Here is a 26,145-nt window from a genome sequence, read left to right as displayed (position 1 = left end):
CCCTTTTTACATGGTCTTCCACTTTCAAGACAATTCGCATACACTTGAGAGACCTCTAAGATATGCTTGCTTAGTGGGATTGTGGACCTTCAACACTATATATATATATATATATATATATATATATATATATATATTGTTTTTTTTTTTTTGTAGTAATATTACTAATTAATCGGGATTATAGTATGATATTGTTTAACTTTTAGCATAAATTCTCGTAGCTTTACTTTGTGTTTTTCCAAAATACCTCATATCAATAAATATAGTATTTTTTTTTATTATTATAAACTCATGATCATTTTTTAAATTAGCGATTTTTCATCTAACAAATTCAATTCGACTCTTATTATATTTTTTAAATTATTATGAATATTAAAAATATTGAAGATAAAGGAATGGTTTTAAATAATTAAAAGAAAAAAAAAAGTGAATAACCGGATGTGGACCTTATTTGGGTCCATTGGGCTTGAGGGCTTTTAAGATACCTCTCATTGGGCCCAAAACTGAGACCCGAAATATCGGCCTTAGAATAAAAACAAAACAAATGTGACTTTATTTGAAATTTCAATTTCATTTTCTGAGAGCTTCGATTACGTAACTTCTTTGTCTATTTTATTTTATTATTTTTTCGCGTTTGGGTCGAATTAAATTTGTAGAAAACTAAAAAAATTAGAAGTTACTTTTAGAATTATTATGAAAATTCAAATCATTTGTGTTTATCACAAATGTTATGTGATTTGAATTTCATAAAATTTTAGTTATTAATGCTATGTGATTTGTGAATAAAGAGGTCCAAGATGAGTTAACCCGTGTACCTTTGTAGATAGCTTAGGTTTTCCCTTTTGATCCATGAAGTGTTTGATCCATAAAGTGTTTGAAACATGTAGTCACATGCATCTTGCTATTTCTTACCAATTTCCTTGCCATTATGATGCAAAGCCTAACTTGCTAGAAAAATACGTTAAATCTCCTTCAAAGTGGGGTATTACTTCAATCTAAACAAAAGATTATTTTAATTCCTCAATCGAGGAACTCCATAAATTCCCAAGCTCCTTGGGATTTGAGCTGTGTGTGGTGCGGCAGCAACGCGGAAACGAAGATCAATCTCTTCGATGTTGCACTCCACGGCTTCGTTTTCCATCTACACTGATGATGAAAATCAAGAACAAGTTATGGGATTAGAAGAATTTGAGAAGGGCATCACGATTGAAGTGAACAAAGAAGCTCTGGGTAGTGGTAATGATTTCTGTTTTTCGAAAGGGGCTATGGGGTTGATTCAAGAAGAAGAAATGGAAGATGATGATGGCATGAACTCGATTGGGGGTTTTGACGGCGGCGAGTTTGACCTCACACCGGCCAGTCCTCCGATGTATCTAGCGGCAGGACTTGGATTGGATGCTTCTGGTCTCGGCGGTGCGTATGATTCTGTGGATTTTTTTGACGAGAAGATGGTGGATGAACCGCCCGCAATCCATCCTTCGCTGCTTCTGAGGAAATATGTGCAGTCCTTATGGGTACGTTCTTCTACTCGCCTCTGAAATTTTAATTCATCTGTGTTTCATTGTGATGTACTGCTCAATCTTCATGAATTGGATATTTTCACCAATCAATTATGCGTTTCATGCATCGAATTTCCGGCCGTTCTGCAAAAAACATGTTCCTGGGGTTTTTAAACTCCTCGTTCACCAATCAATTATGCGTTTCATGCATCGAATTTCCGGCCGTCCTGCAAAAAACATGTTCCTGGGGTTTTTAAACTCCTCGTTCTTTCAGAATCTCTCTTCAGCTGATTTGATCAATTCTTAAGTTATGAGGTGAAGCAGTGAGGCTGGATCTGTTCTGTGTAATAGTCAAAGACCGTCCCTACTATGTAGAGAGTCTAACCCTACTTCGACTAATGCCTTGCACCGTTCGATGATTGGCTCTACACAGATCGAGAAATGGTGTCAGAGCTAGACAACGGGCGGTGTGCCAGCGAGGACGCTGGACTTCAAGGAGGGTGGATTGTGAGATCCCATGAGAGGGGAACAAAGCACCCTTTATAAGAGTGTGGAAACCTCTCCCTAATGGACGTGTTTTAAAAACCATGAGCCTAATGATGATAGGTAACAAGTCAAAGCATACAATATTTGTTAGAAGTGGACTTAGGCGGTTAGCATGTTTTGTCGGTCGGTGGGCCTTTTGGTTTTTTTCAGCCGTTGTTCTATCAATCTTTCTATACCTACGAAAAATCTACTGAGACTTAATCTTAAAACTCTTAGTTAACACCATGTGTATGTGTTTGTTATATTGTGATAAAGTCGGAGGGAAAACTTGATGAAGCTGAGGAACAGTGCTATCAAGCTACAGTAACATACCCTGAAGATGCTGAAGTTCTGATGCTGTATGCTCAGTTGGTTTGGGAAGTTCATCATGATCAAGCTAAAGCCTCAAGTTACTTTGAACGTGCAGCTGTTGTTGCTCCAGATAACAGGTTGAATTCATTGGCAGCATAGTGAAATAGTTACCTCAATAACTAAATATCTGCAGATGTTCTTCATTAGATAATCTAAATGAAGTTTGCACTTCTAATATGGATCTTGACAACTCTAGTGTTTCCATCAGATGAACTGAATGTTTCCATTGCAGTGATATTCTTGCAGCACGAGCTAAATTCCTGTGGGAACTGGACGACGAGGATGAAACTATGGTGCTGTCATGCTTCCCTGCATAGTCTCAATAGTATTTTCAGAGCTAAGATGTATAACCGGCCTCATGTCGTGATTATTGCAGATACCGGGGGAAGAAGACGGGAACCCAGTTGGTAGTTCACCGCCCAAAGAAAGAACTGAACCAGTAGCTGACAATGGTGGGAGTGATATGCAGGAGTCTTATGAGAAGACGCTGAAGGAGAACCCCACTGATCCATTGCTTTTGAAAAACTATGCTCGGTTCTTGCAACAGGTGAGACTATTTGATTACCTCTGTGGCAGTTTGAGCACTAGTCGTTTGATTCATCTAAACACCGATAGACTCGTTTATCGTAGAGACTAGCATTGTTTGGAGATGTTGATCCGTGTTTGTTGATGCCTACAGTCCAAAGCAGATCTCCAAGGAGCAGAGGAATACTACCACCGTGCCATCCAAGCCGACCCAAGCGACGGGGAAGTGTTAGCACAATACGCAAAATTGGTGTGGGAGCTTCATCACGAGTACGACAAAGCGTCACATAACTTCGAGAGAGCAGTAGAAGCCTCTCCTACAAACAGGTACCATCAAACTGCAGATCATTCTTAGCTTTGGGTGTCTTTTGCTTGCATTAACAGTTCATTGCGTTTCATTTTCAGCTATGTTCTTGGAGCATATGCAAGCTTCCTTTGGGAGACGGATGAATACCAAGAGGAAGATGGCCAAAATGACTCTCAGTGGTCTTCAAACACAGCGACAGTTTCTGTGGGAAATGCTTGAATGTTAAGAACATGGCATACTCAATGATATAATGTATTAAGTGATGCACTTGAAGCGAAATAATATTGTTCTTGGTTGAATATCATAAGATCTGAAACTCAGCAGTCTTTGTTGGTGAACGAGGCAAATTTTGATTATATCTCTAAAATAATGAATATTAATTAAGCAGACCACAGGTGAAAAACAGAGAGTTTCATGAAATGTTGTTGAATCAAGAAACTCAATGAAAAAAATAATGAAATCCATATTCCCACAGACAAATAGCTTTAAACTGACTCAAATTATTCTTCAAAGTAAGGTGAGTGTGCCTCTGCTGAGATGATGATGATGATAATGCTAGAGAACCAAAACTTTTGCTTTGCTAAACGAGCTATGATGACTCCGATGGACTTTCTCCGTTTCTTGATACTTGATGGCTTAGGTTCTCTTTCTGCTGTCGAGTAGTCGGTCGATAAAAGCCATTGCCCCTTGGTCTGATGTACTCACGCTCGCTTCCATCTCGAACTCCCATACTGTAACTCCGAGAGCTATAATGCCCTCTAGAAGACTCGGTGTGGTAGCTCCCTCTTCCTCTACCCCTTCCTGATCACAGTTCAACATTTGGGAGACAGTTTACAAAATGGAATTCAGAACTAAAACTCGAAAAAGATCATGTCGTTCTTGCTTAAATCAAGAATCTATGCTACCACCAGACAGACAAAAGGCCAGCTTTGCTAATCAAATTAGTTTCACATGATTTCAGCAAAGCCGTTCACATGGTTTATCATATCAGAATATCAGTGGATGCATGTACTTTGAATTGGAAGATAAGTCTATCAACATCAAAATTCTGAAGAACACAATGTGCAAGGATGCTTACTTCCTCCTCGGTATGGGATGTTGCTGTTCGCTCTCCGCTCCTCGATGTATACTTGACGCCCAGCAACCTGGGCCGTACCCGCCTGGAAAGGCAAAAAAAAAAAAAGAACTATTAATCCGAATCCCTATTAATGTGAAGGTGTGATCTCTCAAACAGAATACATTCATCGTTCCATGGGATTATAAATTTGGTCAACATAGCACCTTGATTGCATTTTGGACCCCAGTCATGTCTTCAAATTCGACGAAGGCATAGCAGTAACCAACATCCTGAAAGTCGAAAGATAGTTAAACAATCAAATAAGTTAAGACAAGCATCAAGAAATATACTGAAATGATAAGAACATTGCAGACCTTGCGACTCCTAATAACCACACCATCAGAACTGAGTTTGCCAAAATGCTTGAATTCCTCCTCAACTTCTGAAGCAGACACAGTAGATGGCAGGTTTCTTACATAAACAGACTTTATTTCACCTTCACGCATCGAACATTAACGAAGGTTATACTTCGTTTATAAATAGCTAAAGATACAAATCATGATTGGCTCAACATGGCTAACCTTCATCATCAGTAGAAGGGAACTCCCCTCCTCCTGTCTGTTCCCTTTCAGAATTATTTTGGGGAGCTGAACTCAGTTGCTGACTGGTGGGAGGTGGAGTGTAGTTTTGCTCCGAAGCAGGTTGTGTGCCCTTACTAACAGGATACGGAGGTGCAATGGTGGGAGCGGGGGCGTCTTGTCCTTTAGAAACTCTTAGCTAAGAAATTAGAATAAAACAGTCAGTTCCGTTATGTGAATACTGTATAAAATTACTTATGGTGAATTGATTACTAATGTCAAATCATACAATTGAAGCATATGTGTGCTTTTGGGGCTCCTCAGCATGTTCTTCAACAGAAACAGGCAAATGATCTTGCAAAACAGTTGAGGTGTTCTGATGCATAGAATTTACTTCTGTTGTATTTTCCTCAATAATGTTTTTCGGCTCGGGAACTTGCTGCAGTTGCTGCTCTACAAACTTATGGCTATCCATGTGACCATTTTCTTTGACAACAGGGGCTGTAAACTCCCGCACCTGGACTGGTCCATTGAGTGAGTAATTGGGCACTACAAGAGATAACTTCATTCAGCAAAGTATTGCAGGGCAGAGTAGAGTGATCGACACGAAACTTCTAGAATAATAAAAATATAAAACATCAGATTTACAAATCGTAAAGGCCCAAGCCCACTGATAGCAAATATTGTTCTCTTTGGGCTAAACACGTTTGCTAGGGAGAGATTTCAACACCCTTATAAAGAATGTTTTGTTCTCCTCCCCAACCGATGCAGGATCTCACACAAATAAGAGTCGAGATAAAATCAACTCCATGGGAAACTCCAAGCCAGAACAAAAAATCAAAAGGTAATCCAAAAGATCAAATTTTATAAAAATAAGACACTTCAACAGTATTAACAACAGCAATGTTTCAATGAAAATTACTCAAAGATTGTGTCCTATAATTCAATACATCAAACCTGTCTCTGGAACTGCGGCAGGAACATTTAAGGTGGGATCCAGATTGGTCTGACTTAATAAGACTGCTGGATAATGGTGCACTGGCTCCTCATCAACAAAGTGAAAGATATCATTCAAAACAAAATAGCCTTTCTCCTGGGGTGCAAGAAAAAAAGTTTGCACAAATTTTCTCACTCGATTGAAATTCTTCATTTGAACAGAACCAGAAACCATCACAAGAACACCACCATTCCATGATTCTAGTGAATGTGCTGTCTTGATCTCAATCCCGGTATAACTAAGTGACATTACAAGAGCGTGTATTTGCTGCAGTTCAAACAGCAAAGATGAACTAAATGAATCATAAGAAGATAGCAGAACAAGAAGAAATGTGCCATCAAATCTACCAAATGAAGCATTGTCAAACACAATTCAACAGAATATCGATGCAAAAACAACAGCCATAAGCCACCAAAATTCAACAGTAACGTTCGTAAAAGATTGTAGCATGAAAAAGGAGAAGAACAAAGAGAAAAATACGAGCATTGCAGTGGCGGTCTCTCTGAAATTGCCATCAATACGAAGCATAGTACTGGCATCAGAATAGAACTGATGAACAAAGTCGGGTTGCTGCTGAAGAACCTGATAGTACTGCCCAACAAAGTAGGTTCCCACCTAAAGCAACAAAATCCCACATCAAATTTCTGCAAGGAAACAAGACCCAAATGCCCAAACAAGAAGAAAATGAAGAAAAACCTGAGCAGCAGTGACCGGAATGTGAAAGGGCGTCCCCATTATCGAAACCCTTAAACCCTAAAGATCGAGAACAAAGAAGAACAGGTCCCACAATCAAAATCTTAGATCTACAATGCTCCAACGAAAAATTAAAACAAAACCCATTTCAGATTCATTCTCATCTATGAACCCAATAGCCTATACTAAAATTTAGAGAGAGAGCCGTAAGATACTCAGGGAGGTTGTAGAGAGAGAAAGAGCAAAAGGGTTTAAGAGATAAAGCGGGGGAGAGAGAGAGAGAAAGAACTAGGGATAAAGTTACGAAGGGAATAATCTTCTTCTCCGCCACTGATTTTTGGGTTTTTTTCTGATTTGGGTTTGAAGGTGTTTGCCTTTTCCTGCCAGCCGCTGATGAAATTGGATCCATATTTCTTTCCATTCTGTCTGCATTTATTTTCTAATCAATTACGTAATTAAATCAAATAGCAAAGACTTTTCCAAAAATAATACTAATAATAATAAAAAGGAAAAAAAAAACTATTAATTATCATTATTATTATTATTTATTTTGCCAAAATGTCTATTTCTTTGACCTTTTCTCTCTTTCCAAAGTCAACATATGACGTCATTTTAATAAAACAACATTTTAATGAAACTACATATACAAAACAAACTACCGAAATTATATTTATTTGAAATTGTTGAAAATTATATTATTTTTAATTATATATCTAATAAATGGATAATTTTTTTTTAAAAATGTCAAATATTATAAAAAAAAATTAACATGAGCCAACACACTCTAAATTGCAGCAGCCGCCATTTCGGTGGGTTTAAGCAGCGTCGCTCAGCCTCAAAAGCACATAAATGGATAATAATTTTGCCCATAAAGAGAACGGCACGTTGCTAACCTTGTCTGCCGACACAATTTGCACCGCGCTTTTGTGCCTTATACCGATTCTCGAGCCTTGGAAGACATGGGGCAGCGCAATCTAGTGCTTATGTTACTAATTCTTACGCTCATCAGGGCCTCCTCCTGCCCTGCAAACCAGACTTTTCATTTTCTCCCTTTTGAGGTGAGAAGTCCCTTATAGATTGGGTTTGTTTGGTGGGGTGCACACAAGTGTTTGTAGAAAGTCCGCAAAGATTTGTTTTTCTATTTGGAGTGTGTGGGCTAGTTTTTTTGCTTTGTGATCGGTTTCAAATATAGGGTAGCAGCTCTTGCTGTTTAATCAGATTGCTATTTGTATAAACAACAAACTCGTCTCAAGACTCCATCAAATATCCTCTTGATTACGTTCATTACAGCTGAATGTTTCGTGCTAAGAAATAAGAAATTGTCTCAGTAGTACCCTCGTCTACACCATTCAAATACCTCGAATGAGAAACTACACTAAACATTTTCCTTGATGTAAGTATCATCCGACGCCCCCAATAGGATGACAGCACAAAAATTTGTTCCTAAAACACAAAGGTGACAGTGTTATTTACTATCATCTTTGATTATGTAGCACATGAATATCTAGTAATGCTTGAAGTAATCTCCACAATATACATTGCGATCATATTGATCATGAAAATATTGTGAAATCTTCCTACATGGTCAACATTCATCGAATGGATCAATCGACCAAGTTGTTGCAATTCAATCATATGACTAATCTCTTGTAAGGTATAGGACTGAGTTATGACTATATGAACAAAATGAACAAACGAGAAAGAAATTTCGGTCACTCGAGCTGCAAGAGAAAGGTAGAAATTCTTTCCTCTTTCCTTTCCAGTCATGATACAACCATTTATGAATTTCAGTGTTGTGACCATTTGTTTGAATCAGGACCGATATGATATCTATCTACCACAAGAATGAAGAGATGGGGTACATACAAAAAGAAAGAAGAGACAAGATTCCGTCACTCCAGGTTTGTCCAGTCATTGTATGCTGACATGCAATAAATCAGTTCAACATTTGCCCTTGTGCTTGTGATCCTTCAGCCAAGCTTACACTTAATACCCTGCCTTCAAATACCTATGAAGTCCAAAAAACAGACAATTGAACTATATGATATTGTATGATATAACAACAATGTGAACGAAAAGATACAGGAGAACCAAGGCAGACTCTTACCGCATCATTAAGAGCGACAAGAGCTGTTTCCATCTCTGATTTTGTTGAGTAAGAAACAAAGCCATAACCACGTGACCTTCCGGTCTCCCCATTATAGATGACCCTTGCACCTACCACATTTCCATATTCTTGAAATGCTTGTGTCAAACTTTCTGATGTTACCGACCAAGCTAAGTTTCGAACAAAGAGTTTATACTCAGTTTCTGGAAACAAATGTTCCTTGGGCTTAGGTTTGTCTGAGAAATTAACCCTCAAAATTCTGCCCATATAAGTCTGATTATACAAGTGATACTCATAGTTAGCATCAGAATCCAATAGTTCCTGAACTTGAAACTATCTAAGGATAGATATAGCCACATAAAGGAGAGAACGAAAGTGTGTGAGGGAGAGATTCTCACAGCTCCATTCAGATTTTCAATGACTTTATTGCAATCTTCAATACTGTTCATGGTTACAAATGCGAATCCTCTACTTTTTCCAGTATCCCTGTCATAAAGAACCTTATACCACTTGAATTGATTAGAGACTCTTACAAAACATGAGATTTAATATCGAAATATGCTCTTGGAGAAGTAATTCAAAGTAAAGATTGAATGAAAACAGTAGAGAAGTCTGTCTTAAGGATTAGACACATGAAATTGCTACAATGGATATTTTCTTAAAGCGCCACAGGAGTCTCTATGAGTTCAATATAGTGTCATTAATATATAAAAGAACTGCAGATCTTCCTTTTACAAGGATGTCTTTTTTCTTCATTTTTTGTATTAAGAGGTGGATCGAGCCATGGTGAAAACAATAAATTTCTGAGGGATAGGGAGCTACAGGGTTCCTTCAAAATCAAGCCTTCGTTGCGAGGATGAAAGTAGATACCCCGTGTTATGACTTTTAATTAAGGTTCGTGGGTTTTCGTTTTAATATCTACTAATGTCAAAACCAACTTAGGCATGATACAACTAATCTCATGGAACAATATTACTGCATTTGCCTGTTCAAAAAGCTTGTAGGAGACTAATCTTAGATGGATGACCACCATGATTTGAATCCGTTCCTTCAAAGTCTTTTGCCTTCTCACTTGTTCTTAGTGATCACTAGATTAACTCTGGTGGCGGTTAATTAATGAAGGTAAAGGAAGGTCAGCAGCTATTTATGAAAACATCCCCACAAATTTGTACAAACAGAGAGCACGTTCTTCAAATGTATAATATATTGGATATCATCTTGGCACGGTAGCACCGTAGTAACATGATCATGCTCTTCTATAATGGACACTTCCCATAAACCCACTTGTTGAATGTCTCATGGTGTTTTTTCAGTTTGGTAGAACAAAGAATAGCTCATTGGATCAACGTGTTGATGCCACCAAAAACCGAACCTACATGCCCCTAAACAGGCTAGTGGATGTTCTGTGAATGTTTGAACTAATTATAGGCATCTCAATTTTCATTCTACCATATGATTTGAGGTAATTACTTCAAAAATATCTAGATTTGTGGTTTAGATTTATAGTCATGAGCTTGAATTCCAAAGCCAAGCTTTCATGTCATGCCATTAATGGAAGTGAAATCATGTATGAGAATTCCATGTAGAAACTAATCAGTGAACTTTGCAGGCAATGTACCTCAATAAGCTCGGCGACCCCATAATCCTGAACGATAGCGGCAAGCTGGGGACTATCAACACTATAAGGCAAATTCCCAAAATACAGCTTAGTACTCCCAGACTCCACTGGAGAACCACCATCCACCGCCTCCCCTCCTCCCTTCTCTGCCGTCTCCTCCTCCACACCCTCTTCAAACCCCACCGTCAAAGCCGCCTCTCCTTGCACAGAGGCGGCCGAGATGACCGTAGCCGGCCGCCACCTCTCTGAGAAAGCTCTAAGCGGAGCCGATTTAACGGCCAGAGGGCGGGACAATATGGGCAACACTTGGGTAGATGGGGTTGCAAGGGGAGAATCGGAGAGCCAGTGCTTGGACCGTGAACCCCGTATGGGAGTAGTGAAGAAGGATACTCCGGTAGCGGCGGCGGGCATGGTAATGGAATTGGATAGGGAGGAGATGGGTAGCAGCGGTGGAGAGTTGAAAAATGAAACTTTTTTCACCGACTCAAGTAAATTGATGTGGAGTGCCACGGAGTAGTTCATGCAGACGTGGCAGCTTGGTGGCCAATGGTGAGAGATAATGTTTAATCAATTTTTATTACCATTCTTTTATTGTAAATAAAATAATGTTTAGCTTAATAAATATTAAGTTCAAAAATATTAAATTTTGTAATTTATATTTATTTCACATTATTTTTTAAAACTAGAGAAAATAAGAAATTTGTAATATTGAACACACATACATATTTATATACCATTTACATACGCATTATTTTATTTGTTTGAATATTCTTAGTTATTAAAAAAAGACTTTCAATTGGCTAAATTATAAGAAAATATCCCGAGAGTTGAATAATAAAATTTATGTTACCCAAGCAATTTAGGGGCACTTCCTCTTAATAACTTAGACTCTAATCCGATGAATCAAATAGAATTAAATTTTCATGAAACAATGCTTCTCGACACTGTATAGAGGAGGATTCAAGCTTCAGCATTCTATTTGTAAGAAAAGACACACGTCTTGTAATCAGTAAACTATACTCTCGTATTAGCTCGATAAGTCGTCTTAAGTATAAGTGTGACGATATAGTTTAGTTCGACCCTTGCTAACTTTTTCACGCGCACGTCATGCCAAAGCTTTATCAAGCCTTTGAAATCGTCACGGGTGAGGAAAAGGAGAAGAATTGAATATGATATATATTTTTTAATGGGTAGTGCATTGCTGTCATGCAATAATAGGTTGGAGCATTGATGAAGGAATGATGGGAAGTCTAAGTTGGAGAAAAGGCCTAAAGAAAGGGATACCCATTGTATTGCCAATCTGTCATCCCCCAAACGCCACATGATATGTCCTTCCACTTCATTTCAACACTTACCACTTTAATTTTAATTATTCAAAACCGAAGTCTTAGCCTATCTCTCGATATAGGAAGGGCCTTTTTCTTGCTTGTTAGCGTCTTTCTCAATTTTACAGAGAAGCCATTTACGGAATGAGTCCTCTATAGCCCTGCCTCCCTCGCTGTCAAAACTCTCCTCTCCAATGATGAGTGAAGATGATATCCCGAGAAGTGTCCTGTTATCAGATACGAAGATACAAACTAAAACATTTCAATTCTATTTGCACTATCAAAAAATAACTATGCTCCATCGATTTTTGGAATGATACTTCGTGTCTTACTCCTCGAGCACAGTCGAGAAATGGAAACGATTGGATTGTTCAATTTATTAGTGTCGTCGTCAAATCCAACTAAAAAAGTGTTCGAATCCATACGTCGGGGAGACCGAGATGGTGCAACTTTGCAAAAAGCATAAAAAAGTAGTGAGAAAACAGATAAGTTATGAATGGATTACCAACATTCTTGTTCTTCACTTGTGTAAAAATTATTTCAATTTGATACATCATTCATTCATTCCTTCCTTCATTCCCTTCTCAATATAAATAAAAACCCTATTGACCATAAAAAAAATGACATCTCCTTTTCAGAAAAAGACATTCTGTTCATAAGAAAAAAGAATAGTTTTTGCATCTTTGAAGATCCAATCCTCCTCTGCTTCTTTCAATAATCTGCACACAAAAAGATCATCCCAAATCTCAAAACTCAGACCAATTCAAACAGGAAATTTTAAAAGAACAATCTGAAAAGTGTTTGTTCTCTACTTACCATCATGTTTCTTCATTAATCCTCTTGCAAAAAGCAAGCAAATGATCACAAATGCCACTCCTGCTGTTGATCCAAGAATGATAGCCACTGTTCTCCCTATATTTCCTGTTGTTTCACTTTCAAATATTAGATAAACTCAGAATTTCAGCTTTTATTTGTGTGTTCTTACTGTAAAAAATGGAATCTACAAGGCTTTGGTGCTTTACCTGATGAGGAGGAAGAAGAAGATGAAGATAATGGTGATGATCTTGTGGGTACACCATTTGGGTAGTAACTGTAACTTATAAAGCATCTATGGAGATAAAGCTGGCCTGAAATTGAGCTCCCACATTCAACTTGAGCTCTTTGGACAGCATTTTTAACACATTCACCACAGTCTGAATCCCCCAAATCGCCTTCACATTGACCCAAAACATAAACAGATTGGTAATTTGTAGTGTAGAATCCATGGCCACTCACCACACCATTCTCCAAAACAGAGAGGGCGGTGTCCCGCCGCTCTTCAAACCCACTTCCAGCAACATTGGTAGACCCACAAGTTTTGAACAGCATTTCGAGCCCTGAAATTTGGGAAAACCCAGAAACCTCATAAAGCAAATAACAGCCATAGAGTTGAACTCTGGCGGCTATGGTTTTGCCACAGAGAGACTCAACGATTTGTGGGATTTTGCTCACACAATTGTAGCAGTCGCCATTGGTGAGGTCGCCTCTGCATTGGAAGAGGCCATTGATGGTGGCTTGGCCACTTCCAGAGCTGGTTTTGTAGAATCTGGCTTTGGTGGATTGTGAAACCAAGGAGCCAAAAAGGGCTGCAAGCGCTTGGGTGTAAACCCCATTTGGATCTGAGAGAGCTTGCTTAGCACAACCCTTGTAGACCAAAGAAGTGTAATCAGAGGCAGATTGTGCAGGTGGGATTAGTGTAAAAATGAAGAAGAACACCATAGAGAGAAGAAGAACAAGAACAGAAAAAGGGCTGAAGGAAGAAAACCCCATTTTCATCGCCATTGAAGAATCAAATCATGGAACTGTAAAAACCCTTTGGAATTCGAGGGAAATGGAGGAAATGGCCAAATGGGTATTGTTCTAAAGAGAGAATCGGGGCTGGGAAATCGTCTTCAAGCTTGGATTATACCTCAAAAATGGCGGAAGGTCTCTTGTTTTTCCCTCTTCCTGTTTTGGCTGAATTTGCCTCTCTAGATGTGCAGAGAACGCATCTTTTTCTTCACTCCAAAAAAGAGCACAATTCACATTTGGCACTGAAAAATACTGATATTTTATTCAAATAGTGATTTCTTTTTTCTTTTTACTAAAATTCCACTTCAAATTTTGTTGCTATGTATGAACAAATAATAACAAATTATTGAAACTAACTAACTTTATAACATTGAATGCTTAGAGGAGATGGGCCAGAAAGAGGCTATTTGAACATAGAAGGAATCTGCTTTGATGAAGTGTGTAACAATAAGTTTTGAATCTCAAGAAAAGAGAGTCTTAAATATTAGAACTCTTAGAAAGAAGCCTAATAAAAGCCTAATAAATTAGGCATGGGTCTAACGAGAAATAGGTGTATCTCTCAAATTTTGTAACTTTTTTATGCAAAAGAATTTGAACTTCGAAGAAACATCATACTTTCACTCCTGAAATCATTAAAAGCTTTATTGAAGGAAGAAATTAGTTACGGTGACTAACTAAGAGAAGGTTCGGTATAATTTTTACTGCTTGACTTAAAAAAATACATATCAATTTTTGTGATTTTTACTGTTTGTCAATTCTCGAGGCAGCATGAATCCTTTCACAAGGGGGACATGGTGGCTTCTTTTAAGCCAACCCACCAAAGAATTCAACATCAACAAGTTGTGAGGTTTGCAGAGAAACACTAGATACCTAGATTGATTTGTTTGATGGTTTTCTTGGTTTCGAATAGTCTCTTGGAACGTTTGTTTCTTGTAACCAAAATCCTACCTCGCTAGCATTTCTGGACTTCCATGGTTAAATCTACACAAGCCCGAAAAAGAAAGATCGGCCACCTTAGGTGTCTTACAACTCGCAAGGAAAGGAGTCCTCTATGTGTTAAAATCTTTACGGGAATCCTAAATATGAGGGATCTCTCAAATAGAGGGTTCATCGGAGTACATTGATATTGAAGGAGTCCTTAGGTAAGGATAATCGTCCCGCTCTCTTATTGTAAAAGAAAAAAATAGCCCCTACAATAAATCTCTCAGGAGACTTTACCTTTAAAAAAAATACATAATTATGGTTGAATTAGACTGCTTCTAAATTTTAGCTAACTTAGTTTTTTTTTTTTTTTCCTTTTTCTTTTTCTGTTTAAAAAAAAAAAGGAAAAAATCGCTTTTCTGTTCACACTCAGTTTCTTTTTCTTCTTTTATTTAATTTTTTTTTTTATATTTACCTTCTGATTTCTCACTCTACCGCCGTTCTTTCCAATTTCTCTCCGCCGACAGCTCTGCTTCTTCTCTTCCGATCTCAGTTCCCAAAGTGGATTCGAAAATTGAAGCTAAAGGTAGCAGATCCCTCGACGGAACACTAATCTCTCTCTTTCTTTCTCTCTTCTTTCATCACTCTCACCCATGTTCGCCTTCAAAGAGAAAGTTACGGAGAGCCTTTCCCGTCTTTTAGCCGATTCCCCAGATTCCGCTTCTCATTCCTTAACTTCACTTGACGACGATCCTTCTCCCGTAATATTCTCATTTCCTCTGTTTTAATCTACTTCGCTGATGTACTTTTAGCTTCATGAACTTGCCGCCATTGCCGATCTGTTTGTATATCTTAATGTTGATGGGGCTTTTCCAGATTTGGATGCCAATGTGTTTTGCCCAATTTTGTTTTGATACTTCTGTTTTGTTCTTGCGTTGGTACTGATTGAGATTGACATGTCAAGGGTTGGAATTTTGGGGTCTATGGGAAACTTTTGGCATTCGATTTAACTTAGTTGTATGGCAATGTGGGGTTGGATTCCATTCTCCTTTCTTTGTATTCTAAGTTGGTTTTACAAAGCTGTTTGTTGCGATGTGTAGGTCAGGTCATTCTCTAAAGGAGGAAAGGCTTTGTCTTCCTACTTTTCCTATATTATCCCATTCGCAGGCTTTGAAGGACCCAAATCAGGCCAACCCCAGAACCATTACAGGCCACAACAGCCTCGCCCTGTGCCATATGATCCTGTCAATTTTGATCCTCTAGAACCTTTGGACAACGAGTATAGCACAGCTTATGGAACTAGGGGAACCTCAATTTTTGAGGTAGAAAATAAGGAATGCAGTCGAGATGATGAGGAAGATTTTGACGACTCTTTCTCCGGAAGGAGTACTAATAGTTCTGAAGTATTTGAAGACGTAGCTCCCCGACCTAGTCCAGAGAAGTCTGTGCAAAATTCTTCGGTTGATTCTGTTCTAATGTCCATTGACACCTATGATTTCCTAGTACAATGTCTTCCTAACATTGTGAAAGGGCGCCAATGGATCTTGCTATATAGGTAACTTATTGGAAATGTTGCTCTATAGGAGATGGTAGGGATGCATTATGACCTTAACTTGAGTTTCTTTCTAATGAAGGGCAGTACATTGAGACATGGCATATCTCTCCGAACTCTCATCCGCAAGAGTAGTGAACTTTCTGGTCCTTGTTTGCTGGTATGTTGATTATATGACTCCTCCATGTCCCAGATTTTAATCTTATTGAAAAGCTAGACCAATGTAGAACTTCATGTTTGTTCTATAATGGAGTTGTGTTCCCTGTGCTCGCTCTGTAGGTTGTTGGCGATCAACAAGGTGCCGTGTTTGGTGGTCTTCTAGAATCTCCATTGAAGCCTACTGCTAAGAGAAAATATCAAGTTAGTTGAATTCTCGCCCTCTGAGGATGCTAATTTCCACTCTGTGCCTCATTTTCTTTTGTTTTGATGTTTAAAACATGACTGTATTGTGTTAGGGAACAAATCAAACTTTTGTCTTTACCACCATGTATGGTGAACCACAGCTCTTCAGACCAACTGGCAAGTTGTTCTTTTCCTTCTTAGTTGCAATCTCTTTTATTTTTATACTCTTTGGTTGTGTATCCTTCGCCACCAATATGCTTGACTGTCAGTGTGTTAAGCCCATATAGTTTCTAGTGAATTTGATCATTTTCGGAAGTCGAAGTTTCGTATTAATCACTACTAATTTTGCAAGAACGAAAGAATAGTGATAGCGTAGGCATATCCTTCTAATGAAACTGATGCGAAGGTTACCTGTGACTTGTATTATATATGCCCAAAGAAGTTGTATATTTGGATGGAACACCAACAAGATTAACTCCCATGTAACTGATCTGGGAAACGAAGCAATCTCTTGCATTTATAGAAAAGAGTGAAGGAATGAAGGAACTCCTTTCCTCTCAATTTTTTCTTGCCTGATTTGGAAATATGAATAGGAGCGAACCGCTATTTCTACATGTGTATGGATGACTTACTAGCACTTGGTGGTGGCAGTAACTTCGCATTACGTCTCGAAGAAGATCTGTTAGTATTTCTTTCCTAATCTACTACTCCTTTGTCAACTGCAATGTACTACTTACATCAATGGCCAAATCTTCTGTTTTTTTTTTTTAAAAAAAAAAGGTTGAATGGAACCAGTGGACCATGTGAGACGTTTGGTAACTCGTGCTTAGCGCACAGCCAGGAGTTTGAGTTGAAGAATGTTGAGGTAAATTCCAATCCTGGAAAGAATAACCTTGCATTTACGATGTAAACCCGTTTCGTAAGTTGTTTTTTGGTGATAATGTGTCTATGCCTGCATTCCATCTTTTGCTTATGTTTGTGTAATTTGGGTTAATGCAGCTATGGGGTTTTGCTCATGCTTCGCAATATCTTTCATGACAAGGATGGGATGGGATGGGATGGAATGGTTTGCAGTTTGTGTGTAATGTTTGAGTTATTGGCTATAAACAGTATCTTTCCTTCTCCAATATTTTTTTTCCCATTTTTCAATTTCAAATGTCTGTAGTTTTTTACTTTGTAAGAAGCACATTGGTTCTGGAAAATTAATGTCTTACTCTGTGGCAGTTCCTACATACAATTTCAGTGTAGGATTGTAAGGGATTCATTATTCTAAGGACATATTTATAACATCGTATGATCATAATCAATTAAGAATAATAAGGTGAATAAGAAAGATGAATCTATTAAAGTTTTTCCACTATCAAAATACAACTAAACGGTGAATGAAAAATGTCATCGTATATTAACAGTTCTACAGCTACATGCAGTTGAGACAGGCTACATAATCTTTTTACTCTAATTGCATAGAAATCAGAATCAAACCTGATTAGTCCAAACAACACAAAAAATTTGGTGAGAATAATTAGCTCAACTGGTTGATCTGTGGATGTATAACTCTCAACTTTGCTGGAGAACCTTTTAAAGATACCTCTGCTTCAGACTCCGGTTTTTTAATACCATGAATCATACCTGTAATCGTGCAAATATAATGGGAAGCTAGCGTTCATCTTTTTCAGAATTTTCAAATCCGGATGTAACTTATGCTTCCATCGAGCCATCTTCCCCAGGCACACCGAAAATTCGAAGATTACGATCCATGGACCCAACTGCCAAGTATTTTGCATCTGGACCAAATTTGAGACAAGTTGCTTTACCTGAAATCGAGTAGAACCGGAATTCTCATCAACAGCAATTTTGGACTACTCACAATAATCCGCATGAATCGTAAATGCTTTCTCTGTGTAGTTAGTAAAGAATCTAACCCATTTTATGAATGTGATATCTTTATAAAATATATACATGTGCGCACATGTGAGAGAAGGATACGGTACCTGTGCCAGACAAATCTGGAATAGTTTTGATACAATTCCATTCAGATTTCACACTAGCAACTTGGTAAACCCTGCGAGTTCAAGCAACCCTCGTTAGACTTTGTAGAAACTACTAAGAACTGAAAATAAGTGATGAATAAATTGAGTACTGATTTCTATTAGACGGAAGGTTAGAAATGATTTCAAGGGCCAAACGCTTACCTTAAATCTGAGCCAGCAATCGCAAGGTAAGATCCACTATGATCAAATTCCACTACAGAACCAGAAACAGATGTCAGTTATTCCCACAAACAAGACATGACTAAACGTACAACACTATCTTCCTATTTGTAGAACTGACAGAACATATACTATAGAAAGTTGTAAAATGTTACATCAACCAGCATCTACAGAACAAAACGTACCAGAGTTTGTTGGAGTTTCTGAATCATAAGGTGAAAATGTACGAAAGTTCTTCAATTTTCGAAGATCCCACAGCTTTACTCCATCATGAGCTGCAGTCTGTGCAGTTTAGATTTATATTAGTTTCAATCATGTCTAAGTTAAACCTTTAACTGCATCCAATTAACACATACCGCTAGGAAGTAACCATTTTCAGAAAAAGATATTGCAGTTACTGGCCCAACGTGTCCATCAAATCTGGCCACATTTTTCTGTAAGCAAAAGCATTAAAGAAATTAGTGAACAAATTTAGGGATATGGGGATATATCATGCGAGGTTAGAGAATCTCACACCTGACTTTTTACATCCCAAATTTTAACAAGAGCCTCTGACGTGCCTGTTCCAAGGATGAGACCATCAGGATGAAAGGCTGCAGATGTGTAGCCCTCCGTTTCTGAAGCCTCTGTAACCTGCAGAGGATAAGATTGATAAAACTTCTATAAGACAACATAACCAATTCCAGCCGAGCTACCAAACAGGTCACAAAAATCTAAATGGGCGACCTTTTTTTTAACTACACCAAAATTTTACATCATCACGTAACTGCAAAATATAACTGTATCTCAGAAAGGAACCTTGTAATTATCCTAAAAGAAACTAGCATGTGCTTAACATGGGAAAGTTCATTTCATGTATTTTTTTCAATACTTCCAAGACATTAGGCTCCTTGCATTTTCCAATGAAATGAGACTACTTCCGGACCCTACAACTATTCAAACTTGTTAAGTTGGTGAAAGGCAAACACAAACTTATTCACAATGTGTTGGGCAGCAGCGCAGCACTTCTCAACCTCAGTAGTTCAATCAATTCAATAACAATATTTTTATTCGAGTAATCGCTGTTTAGAGAGGGTTAAATGTGGAGCATCAGGTCTGAGGAAAATGTACTTTGACTCTATGACCTACTAACCACTCTTCAATATTGAGGAAATTGTCCATGTGATATCAAATCCAAAAACCTTGACCTATCATAACCAATTGACAGTTGTATCATATATTTGGAAATATATCAACCCTTAGTCATCAATCTTTGGAAAACAAAACGTAAAAGGCTGCCTAGCACCTGGAGTGTATACATAACACTGTGGAACATAAAACATGCAGTCAACTAAAAGTATATCACAACGCATTCAATGAATGCCGTCTATCTCAGAGTAAACAAATATACACTAATGAAAAATTAAGCATCTTACTAACCTGGGTCAGGCATAATCCTGAAGCAAGCTCATAAAAACACCATGTGTTATCAAGGGAGGCAGTGACAAAGAAGTTATTGGTAGCATGGACGGTAACTGCTTGGACCTGTAAGATTTTGAAAGTTGACACTCCTTTACTGTACGTTAACGCATGAAATTGAGTCACACAAAATCAGAACTGACTTGCTCCTATTATATAATTCTTTGGTTCTATAGATTGTTATCAGATTCTTAGCAATTGAGACAATACAACTTAGCTGAGTTTTTTAACCTAGCTTTCAGCTATAACCAGAAATGATAATCAATAATGGTCATTGAATTAAATCAGCTTACCTCAGCTGTATGATCCTTTAAAATGTGCCTACAATTGTAGTTCCCATCATCAGATTGTTGCCACACACGAACAGTCTGCACAATTAGGACAAGGCGTTTAATACTATTCTCAAATGCAGTCAGAAAAATAGTTGAGTTAGATTGGCAAAATATCAAAACAATTCAAATGTTATGGTATGATCATTCCTGCTTTAGTTGAAATAGTTACGTTCATGAAGCCAAGGTAAATGAAACCTAAAGCCTAAACTCAGAACCAAAAATTTATAGACCAAAGGAGAAGCAGTTCATTTATATGTTTAAATTATTAAACCTAGCACTTAGTACTTCGGTTCTGGGAATTAAAGGACAAGAGCAGTTCATTTCTATTTCAGTAATTAATTTCATTTGGTTAGCCATTGACTACACGCCAGCCAAAGAAGAAATATGATCTTCAGAAGTTACATGTAAGCCTCAGAAGTTACAAATACAAAGTTTTAAGCATACATTCAAAAATAGGAAATATTTTCATCATAACCATAACAAGAAAAACTAACCTTGTCAGCTGAACCAGTCAAGAATAAATCATCTCGGGCCACAAATTTGGCACTTGTTACCTAGACAAACAATGTTCAACATTCCAATTAGCAGAGAATATTAATATTACATAGCTCCAGCACTTGAATGCTACAATTCAGCAAAGAAACCTTCTTTGAATGGCCACTTAGTGTAGATAAAATCTCCCCAGATGATCTGTCAAAAATAACAGCATTTGTGTCCAGCCCTCCAGTCGCAATGACATCCTAAAACCAGGAAAAGAAAATTCCTCGACTGAGAAGTAGATTTGTGCACTATTATTAGCAACAGAAATATTCATTTAGAAAGAAAGTCGACCTGCAATTCACCATCATGTCGACATATAGTCAATATCACATCAAGCTAAACAATGCATTGTAGAAGATTTATAAGACGAGGCTGATGTATTATGCAGAACTCTATAAAACAGCTTACTAGTGTTCATGCTTTAGTTCATAATACAACGTTGGATTAATGACATGAATAATAGAAATAAACTCACCTTATAATTTATCAATGCTTCGATTTATTTCCAAGGCATTTGGACATGATCCCTAAGCTTAAAAGTACAATACTTATTCCACTTAAAATTAAATAGTTGGATTTTTCATCAAAAAGAAGGGGAAAACATGGATGAATCCAACGAAATATTTGAACTACTATCATTTTATGGCTTAAGGAATGAACCGTGAAACATATGTTTAATACAAAACCACCTCATTCATTATTCCGAAAAGAGCCCATTGGTCAAATTGAATAAAATGGTTAATCACACACGCAAGTATGATTTCAAAGAATTGTTTTAATGAAGGCCACATAATACTCATACGAGCATATTTATTAGAGTAATATAGGTTGATGCACTTTAAAATGATACCTTCTCATGATGGATGTCAAGGGATATAATGCCTGGTTTGCTTGTTTTATGAAGTGGATGGCTAGAAATCTGGGTGTAACTTTCTAGAGCCTCAACAGGAACCAACGTAGGAGGTATCTGAGATAAAAGAATCAATCAACGAGTTAATGCACATTTATCAGGAAACCCTGTGCCTGATATCATAAAACATTCACATCATCCATTCAACGACAACCCTTTTATTTAATAGGAAATAATAATATTTTAATAATTTTTATTATCATCAAAAGACCTGCCGCTTCTTCCTTTGCTGTGATAGAGCAGCATTACAATCTGTGAGCTCAGAGATAAAAGTGGCAGATATTCCTTGACGTATCTTCTTGCCATCAGGACCCAATTCTTCATCCTCATTAACTGGAAAAATAAAAAAAGAACTCAAATCAGAGCCAGAATATTGATGAAAATCCATGTTGATGGATGATTGAATGGACAAACCTCTTTTCCCATTACCACTGACAGCAGCATTAGATGAAACTGGAGTTGATGACAACGGCATCTGCCTCTCGGCCTGAGCAAGTAATGACCTAGCCTCATCGCGTTCCTTCTTAAGTCTTGCAATCACACGACATGCAGCATCATGCTGGAAGAAAAAATATATATATTAAATCAATAGTTAAACTTATGAAACTCGTCACCTCACCATGACTTCACTACATAGCAAAACATAAATACATTCAATATATGGCTTGCAAAACATTGATGGATTACAGAAGTCAACCATAAAGTACAAAGATATACAATAGCCCCAAAAATTCAAAACTGAAAAAGTTGAAAATCAATTAGCAAAATCGTGCAACAAAAATATATGATATGGTCATGGATGGACCATGGAGCAAAGATTAAAAAAAAAACTGAAAAATTGTGCTTTACACCCTTAGAAATTGGGAATTAATAAAAATAAAATAAAAAAGATATACCTGATACAAGGCGTGACTAAGCTCCTGTCTAGCTGTATGCAGCTGTTGCTCTAGCGCAAAATTGGACAGCACTAAAACATCCCATTCCTATCCTTAGAGAAAAATCATATTTTTCAGCCTTGATTAAAAAAAACACAATATATGTAAATAGCATGATTTAAGAAAAGAAATAAGTAAAATCCATTTTGTGTTAGACCCATATATCTGATAGGAACAACAATGATGAAGCACATCCTCGACCTTAAAACATAAGATAGCTTAAATTTCAACATAGTTTTCATAAAAGGATACAAATTAAACGCTTCATACAATACATGTAAATAGCTCAGCGGCCAAAATGTCAACATGAACACCCAACAATGATCTGACACTTAAGCTTGAAGGATGGTGATTAAGTATCAGTGACTCCCTTGGATGGTGATTAGAGAGGTTTAGTAACAATCCCTTGGGTAGGGGCTTAGTCCCTTTTTTTTTCTTTTTTTCTTTTTTTTTTTTGCAATTGCATACTGAAATTGATTCTTACCCGAAAAAAGGGACACGGTAACTAAGGATAGAATATGGTAGTCTGATAAAGATAAAATACTTGAAAATAAACATTACAAACAATCATATACTTCTCATTATATAGAACTCCATGCTTACCCAATAAATTGGGAAAGCATAACTTACTAAAAAATAAATCACATAATAATGTACTGCTATATACATGATAACACAATGCAAGCTAAACAAAACATCCAACAAAGCACATTAATGAAGAAAATTGAATCTTCCAGGAGCACAAGAGCATCAAAGCTATTGATCAAAAGTACAACTACAGCGATAAAATAGATTATAGAGCGTAATTCCATACATTCTGGAACATTCCAAGCATTCCAGGGATGCTAGCAGCTTGCCTGGGCTTGACTATCTGCAGAGAAATTAATGAACAAGAGGAAGTTAAAGAAGGGGGAAAAGAAGAAAAAGAAGAAAATATTCAGATGGAAATGTACTAGGATGTCTCTAGCCTTTAACCCCTGCACTTTTCAACTTCATGAAATAGAGCTAGGTACATTACAGGCCACTTGACGTTCCAATTCAGACACTTTCTCCAAATCTATACTAATATGTAACATTGCACATGCGAGTTTTACAGAGAAATGAAGAAGGCCCAAAGAATTTAGAATTTAACTAAACAGAATCAGAGATATTTCCATACCTTTCCAGTTTTAATTGGAACCATGTCATCGATGGAAAGCGGTTCACCAGTAACAGGGCATTTCCCATAGTCCTGGAGATGCAATACAAACAATTTACACTAATCAAACGCAATATTTAGTTTGTTGAAAAATAATTCTAAACATATACAAACAAAAGCAAGAAAAAGTTGCCAAATTTTAAATCAAATCCCTTCGACTAAATCCCACGAAACTCAAGGTTGTATTAGAGTGGAGCAAAGAAAAGCACTAAAAATAATATATACTGTATGAAATAAAATTATTTGACCAAATCTGAAGATAATACCAGGCAGAGAAGGATTTATTTTACATGGTTAGAGTACGACGTGTAAAATCACTACCCCTATTTTTTCCCCTACTACATGTAGAAAACTAAGGCTCCGTTTGATAATCATTTGATTTTTTGTTTTTCGAAATTGTACTTATTTTCTCACATTTTCCACAATGTTTCTAGTTTTCTCTTAGTAAACATTTGAATTTTCACCCAAATTCTAAAAACAGTAACTAACCAGTTTTTAAAAACTACATTTTTAAGTTCTCAAAACATGGCTTCAATTTTGAAAATGTACCTAACAAAACGATAACCTATGAAAAATTGGAAAAGTCCTGTTTAACTTCCTTATAGAAAATTTGAAAAGTAAGGTAAGAAACGTAATACAAAAAGATATGGAAGTACGCTTCCCTTTCTGAGACTATAAATTTTTGGTCAACTGACATTATAAGAATTTAAAAAAAAAAAATCATTGAAGGTGCGGATAAAAAAATCCGACTTGGGAAAAACAAACTGAAATGGCTCTAAGTTTCAGAATCCTCAGCTGCGAGAAAACACCTCGATTAAAATATCAAAATCTTTTCAAAAGTAAAGAAAAAAAATGGATAAAGCACCCTTGAACCCCATGATTTCCGAAAATATAACTCCATGAGCCAAATAAAGAACGAAAACCAGATTTCCATTACGCAGAGTGAAGCAAAAACCCTAAAAAGGCACGGAGAAAAGAGTCAAGTGGGAGGGAAAAGAAAAAAGCAAGCATACAGAAATGTGCCTCTCAATTAAACGCTTCTCGAAGAGTAGTCCAGAATTCTTGGAGACAACTGGCTCTTCCGGAATCTCACCGGAAACTGTAGAGCAACACAAGATACCAGTAACAGAAATCAACACAAAACGAAAGAACAGCAGGAGGAATTACCAGGAATTAGAGACAGGAGAACTTACTGGAGCAGTTCATTTTATCGGAGAGCTAGGGCTTATGAGTGCAGTAGTGGCGGAGCAGGATTCTCTCAGACAGCGGACAGCACTGCTAGCCAGTCAGCAACCAGCAGCGCGAGAGGAAGATGAGCGGGAGAGAGAGATCGGGGGGAAAAAAGAGCGCCCGTCCGCGGATACTAGGGATTTTCAAAGCTTGGCTTATATGGGCCGGACTCCCTTCTGCCTGGCCCACTGGGCTTCTGTTATGCGCAGCCCATAAGCAGCCCAATTGGTGAGTGAGTCTACTCAGACTTTATCGATTTATTTTTTTATATAATATATATTTAAGTTTTCATATTACTAAATTAATTGTTCACATTTATATTAAATATAGTTTAATTTTTTTTTTTTTTCGAGAGATATACTAAATTTTGACAAAGGGACTTCTGCCCGTCTCTTCTAGAAAGCTTGTTGCTAAGAACGTGCGTGATTAATCGAGATAATCTTTCCTTCAAATGCATTCAACCTATTTTTGAAGCCACCCTTCTCGTACAAATATATATAAAATCTCGATCACAATCCAAATAGTTATATTTTGTTTCCTTTCGACAGGTCGTGGAATTTAGTCAAGTCTACTTTCACCTTTAATTCCAGCTTGCAATCACGTCTCTATCGATGTAGGATACTTTTATGAACTATTAATGCTTATGCTTTATCTTCATCAGTCATGTCCGAAATCGTCTTCAAAAGGTCATCATCACTCATCCTTTATCATTTATGAACATTGACCCTATTCTACTGTACCTATGTTTTTTTAGATAGCTACATCTATCGAGTTCAATATAAAATCATGATGTATTTTATACTTCATTAATGATGTCGATTCTTCTAATAAATAAACGTCACAGCTCTTCACACGTCTTTCATATTAAATTATTGAAAATGAACGTATAATATAGTCAATAAATAAAACTATATAATATATAAATTAATTAATAAACGAATGTTTCGAGTTTAAAAAAAAATAAAATTAAAATTATTTAAATTGAATATTCGTGAATATTTAAAATATTAAATATTGATATGTTTCGTTACTTTGAAAATGTTTATTTAATAATTTCATATTCTCATTTTTATCTATTTATTTG

General features: G+C 37.1%; 5 protein-coding genes across 5 annotated transcripts; 2 read left to right on the top strand and 3 right to left on the bottom strand.

Annotated features, from left to right (window-relative positions):
• The first annotated feature begins 991 nt into the window (after positions 1 to 991).
• On the top strand, positions 992 to 3,529 carry LOC111479088. Its single transcript, XM_023123564.1, has 6 exons — positions 992 to 1,514; positions 2,301 to 2,473; positions 2,629 to 2,689; positions 2,773 to 2,943; positions 3,076 to 3,248; positions 3,327 to 3,529. The coding sequence occupies exons 1-6, from the start codon at positions 1,113 to 1,115 to the stop codon at positions 3,445 to 3,447; spliced, it is 1,101 nt and encodes a 366-aa protein (XP_022979332.1). The 5' UTR covers positions 992 to 1,112; the 3' UTR covers positions 3,448 to 3,529.
• Positions 3,530 to 3,581: 52 nt separating this feature from the next.
• LOC111479089 (putative G3BP-like protein) lies at positions 3,582 to 10,721 on the bottom strand. The gene is made up of 13 exons (XM_023123565.1): positions 10,279 to 10,721; positions 9,059 to 9,160; positions 8,661 to 8,933; positions 8,538 to 8,561; positions 6,341 to 6,475; positions 5,821 to 6,127; positions 5,153 to 5,412; positions 4,867 to 5,062; positions 4,660 to 4,781; positions 4,510 to 4,575; positions 4,307 to 4,388; positions 3,934 to 4,029; positions 3,582 to 3,880 (listed from the first exon to the last, which is right to left on the bottom strand). The coding sequence occupies exons 1-13, from the start codon at positions 10,687 to 10,689 to the stop codon at positions 3,729 to 3,731; spliced, it is 2,226 nt and encodes a 741-aa protein (XP_022979333.1). The 5' UTR covers positions 10,690 to 10,721; the 3' UTR covers positions 3,582 to 3,728.
• Positions 10,722 to 12,087: 1,366 nt separating this feature from the next.
• LOC111479177 (cysteine-rich repeat secretory protein 3-like) lies at positions 12,088 to 13,934 on the bottom strand. Its single transcript, XM_023123707.1, has 3 exons — positions 12,626 to 13,934; positions 12,420 to 12,524; positions 12,088 to 12,322 (listed from the first exon to the last, which is right to left on the bottom strand). The coding sequence occupies exons 1-3, from the start codon at positions 13,422 to 13,424 to the stop codon at positions 12,315 to 12,317; spliced, it is 912 nt and encodes a 303-aa protein (XP_022979475.1). The 5' UTR covers positions 13,425 to 13,934; the 3' UTR covers positions 12,088 to 12,314.
• Positions 13,935 to 14,757: 823 nt separating this feature from the next.
• LOC111479176 (oxidation resistance protein 1-like) lies at positions 14,758 to 17,521 on the top strand. The gene is made up of 8 exons (XM_023123706.1): positions 14,758 to 15,115; positions 15,455 to 15,909; positions 15,994 to 16,066; positions 16,186 to 16,266; positions 16,362 to 16,425; positions 16,842 to 16,929; positions 17,029 to 17,113; positions 17,248 to 17,521. The coding sequence occupies exons 1-8, from the start codon at positions 15,008 to 15,010 to the stop codon at positions 17,284 to 17,286; spliced, it is 993 nt and encodes a 330-aa protein (XP_022979474.1). The 5' UTR covers positions 14,758 to 15,007; the 3' UTR covers positions 17,287 to 17,521.
• Positions 17,522 to 17,567: 46 nt separating this feature from the next.
• LOC111479175 (pre-mRNA-processing factor 19-like) lies at positions 17,568 to 25,176 on the bottom strand. Its single transcript, XM_023123705.1, has 18 exons — positions 25,025 to 25,176; positions 24,845 to 24,930; positions 23,793 to 23,864; positions 23,448 to 23,504; positions 22,595 to 22,681; positions 22,113 to 22,257; positions 21,910 to 22,031; positions 21,639 to 21,755; positions 20,893 to 20,988; positions 20,743 to 20,802; positions 20,210 to 20,284; positions 19,878 to 19,982; positions 18,975 to 19,091; positions 18,815 to 18,892; positions 18,644 to 18,740; positions 18,441 to 18,492; positions 18,240 to 18,310; positions 17,568 to 18,062 (listed from the first exon to the last, which is right to left on the bottom strand). The coding sequence occupies exons 1-18, from the start codon at positions 25,035 to 25,037 to the stop codon at positions 17,947 to 17,949; spliced, it is 1,566 nt and encodes a 521-aa protein (XP_022979473.1). The 5' UTR covers positions 25,038 to 25,176; the 3' UTR covers positions 17,568 to 17,946.
• Positions 25,177 to 26,145: the final 969 nt, after the last annotated feature.

This window comes from Cucurbita maxima, unplaced genomic scaffold (assembly GCF_002738345.1).
Source record: "Cucurbita maxima cultivar Rimu unplaced genomic scaffold, Cmax_1.0 Cma_Scf00005, whole genome shotgun sequence".
Classification (NCBI taxonomy): Eukaryota; Viridiplantae; Streptophyta; class Magnoliopsida; order Cucurbitales; family Cucurbitaceae; genus Cucurbita; species Cucurbita maxima.
Note: the sequence above shows the minus strand (reverse complement) of the source record. Positions and strands in the feature narration are given on the sequence as shown.

Bases quoted from the DNA above. Each gene is read 5' to 3' on its own strand.
- LOC111479088 (XM_023123564.1), top strand. From the start codon at position 1,113: ATGTTGCACTCCACGGCTTCGTTTTCCATCTACACTGATGATGAAAAT. The intron at 1,515-2,300 runs GTACGTTCTTCT...ATTGTGATAAAG, and splicing joins AATATGTGCAGTCCTTATGG to TCGGAGGGAAAACTTGATGA. The intron at 2,944-3,075 runs GTGAGACTATTT...TGATGCCTACAG, and splicing joins ATGCTCGGTTCTTGCAACAG to TCCAAAGCAGATCTCCAAGG.
- LOC111479089 (XM_023123565.1), bottom strand. From the start codon at position 10,689: ATGCCCGCCGCCGCTACCGGAGTATCCTTCTTCACTACTCCCATACGG. The intron at 4,576-4,659 runs GTCTGCAATGTT...TTCGACTTTCAG, and splicing joins TGGTTATTAGGAGTCGCAAG to GATGTTGGTTACTGCTATGC. The intron at 4,389-4,509 runs GTGCTATGTTGA...TTGCCTTTCCAG, and splicing joins GGGTCCAAAATGCAATCAAG to GCGGGTACGGCCCAGGTTGC.
- LOC111479177 (XM_023123707.1), bottom strand. From the start codon at position 13,424: ATGGCGATGAAAATGGGGTTTTCTTCCTTCAGCCCTTTTTCTGTTCTT. The intron at 12,525-12,625 runs GTAAAGCACCAA...GTGAAACAACAG, and splicing joins TTCTTCTTCCTCCTCATCAG to GAAATATAGGGAGAACAGTG.
- LOC111479176 (XM_023123706.1), top strand. From the start codon at position 15,008: ATGTTCGCCTTCAAAGAGAAAGTTACGGAGAGCCTTTCCCGTCTTTTA. The intron at 15,116-15,454 runs GTAATATTCTCA...TGCGATGTGTAG, and splicing joins TTGACGACGATCCTTCTCCC to GTCAGGTCATTCTCTAAAGG. The intron at 16,930-17,028 runs GTTAGTATTTCT...TAAAAAAAAAAG, and splicing joins TTACGTCTCGAAGAAGATCT to GTTGAATGGAACCAGTGGAC.
- LOC111479175 (XM_023123705.1), bottom strand. The intron at 20,989-21,638 runs GTATCATTTTAA...TCCTGGTTTTAG, and splicing joins TTGACATCCATCATGAGAAG to GATGTCATTGCGACTGGAGG. The intron at 18,893-18,974 runs GTGTGAGATTCT...TTTTGCTTACAG, and splicing joins TTTGGGATGTAAAAAGTCAG to AAAAATGTGGCCAGATTTGA.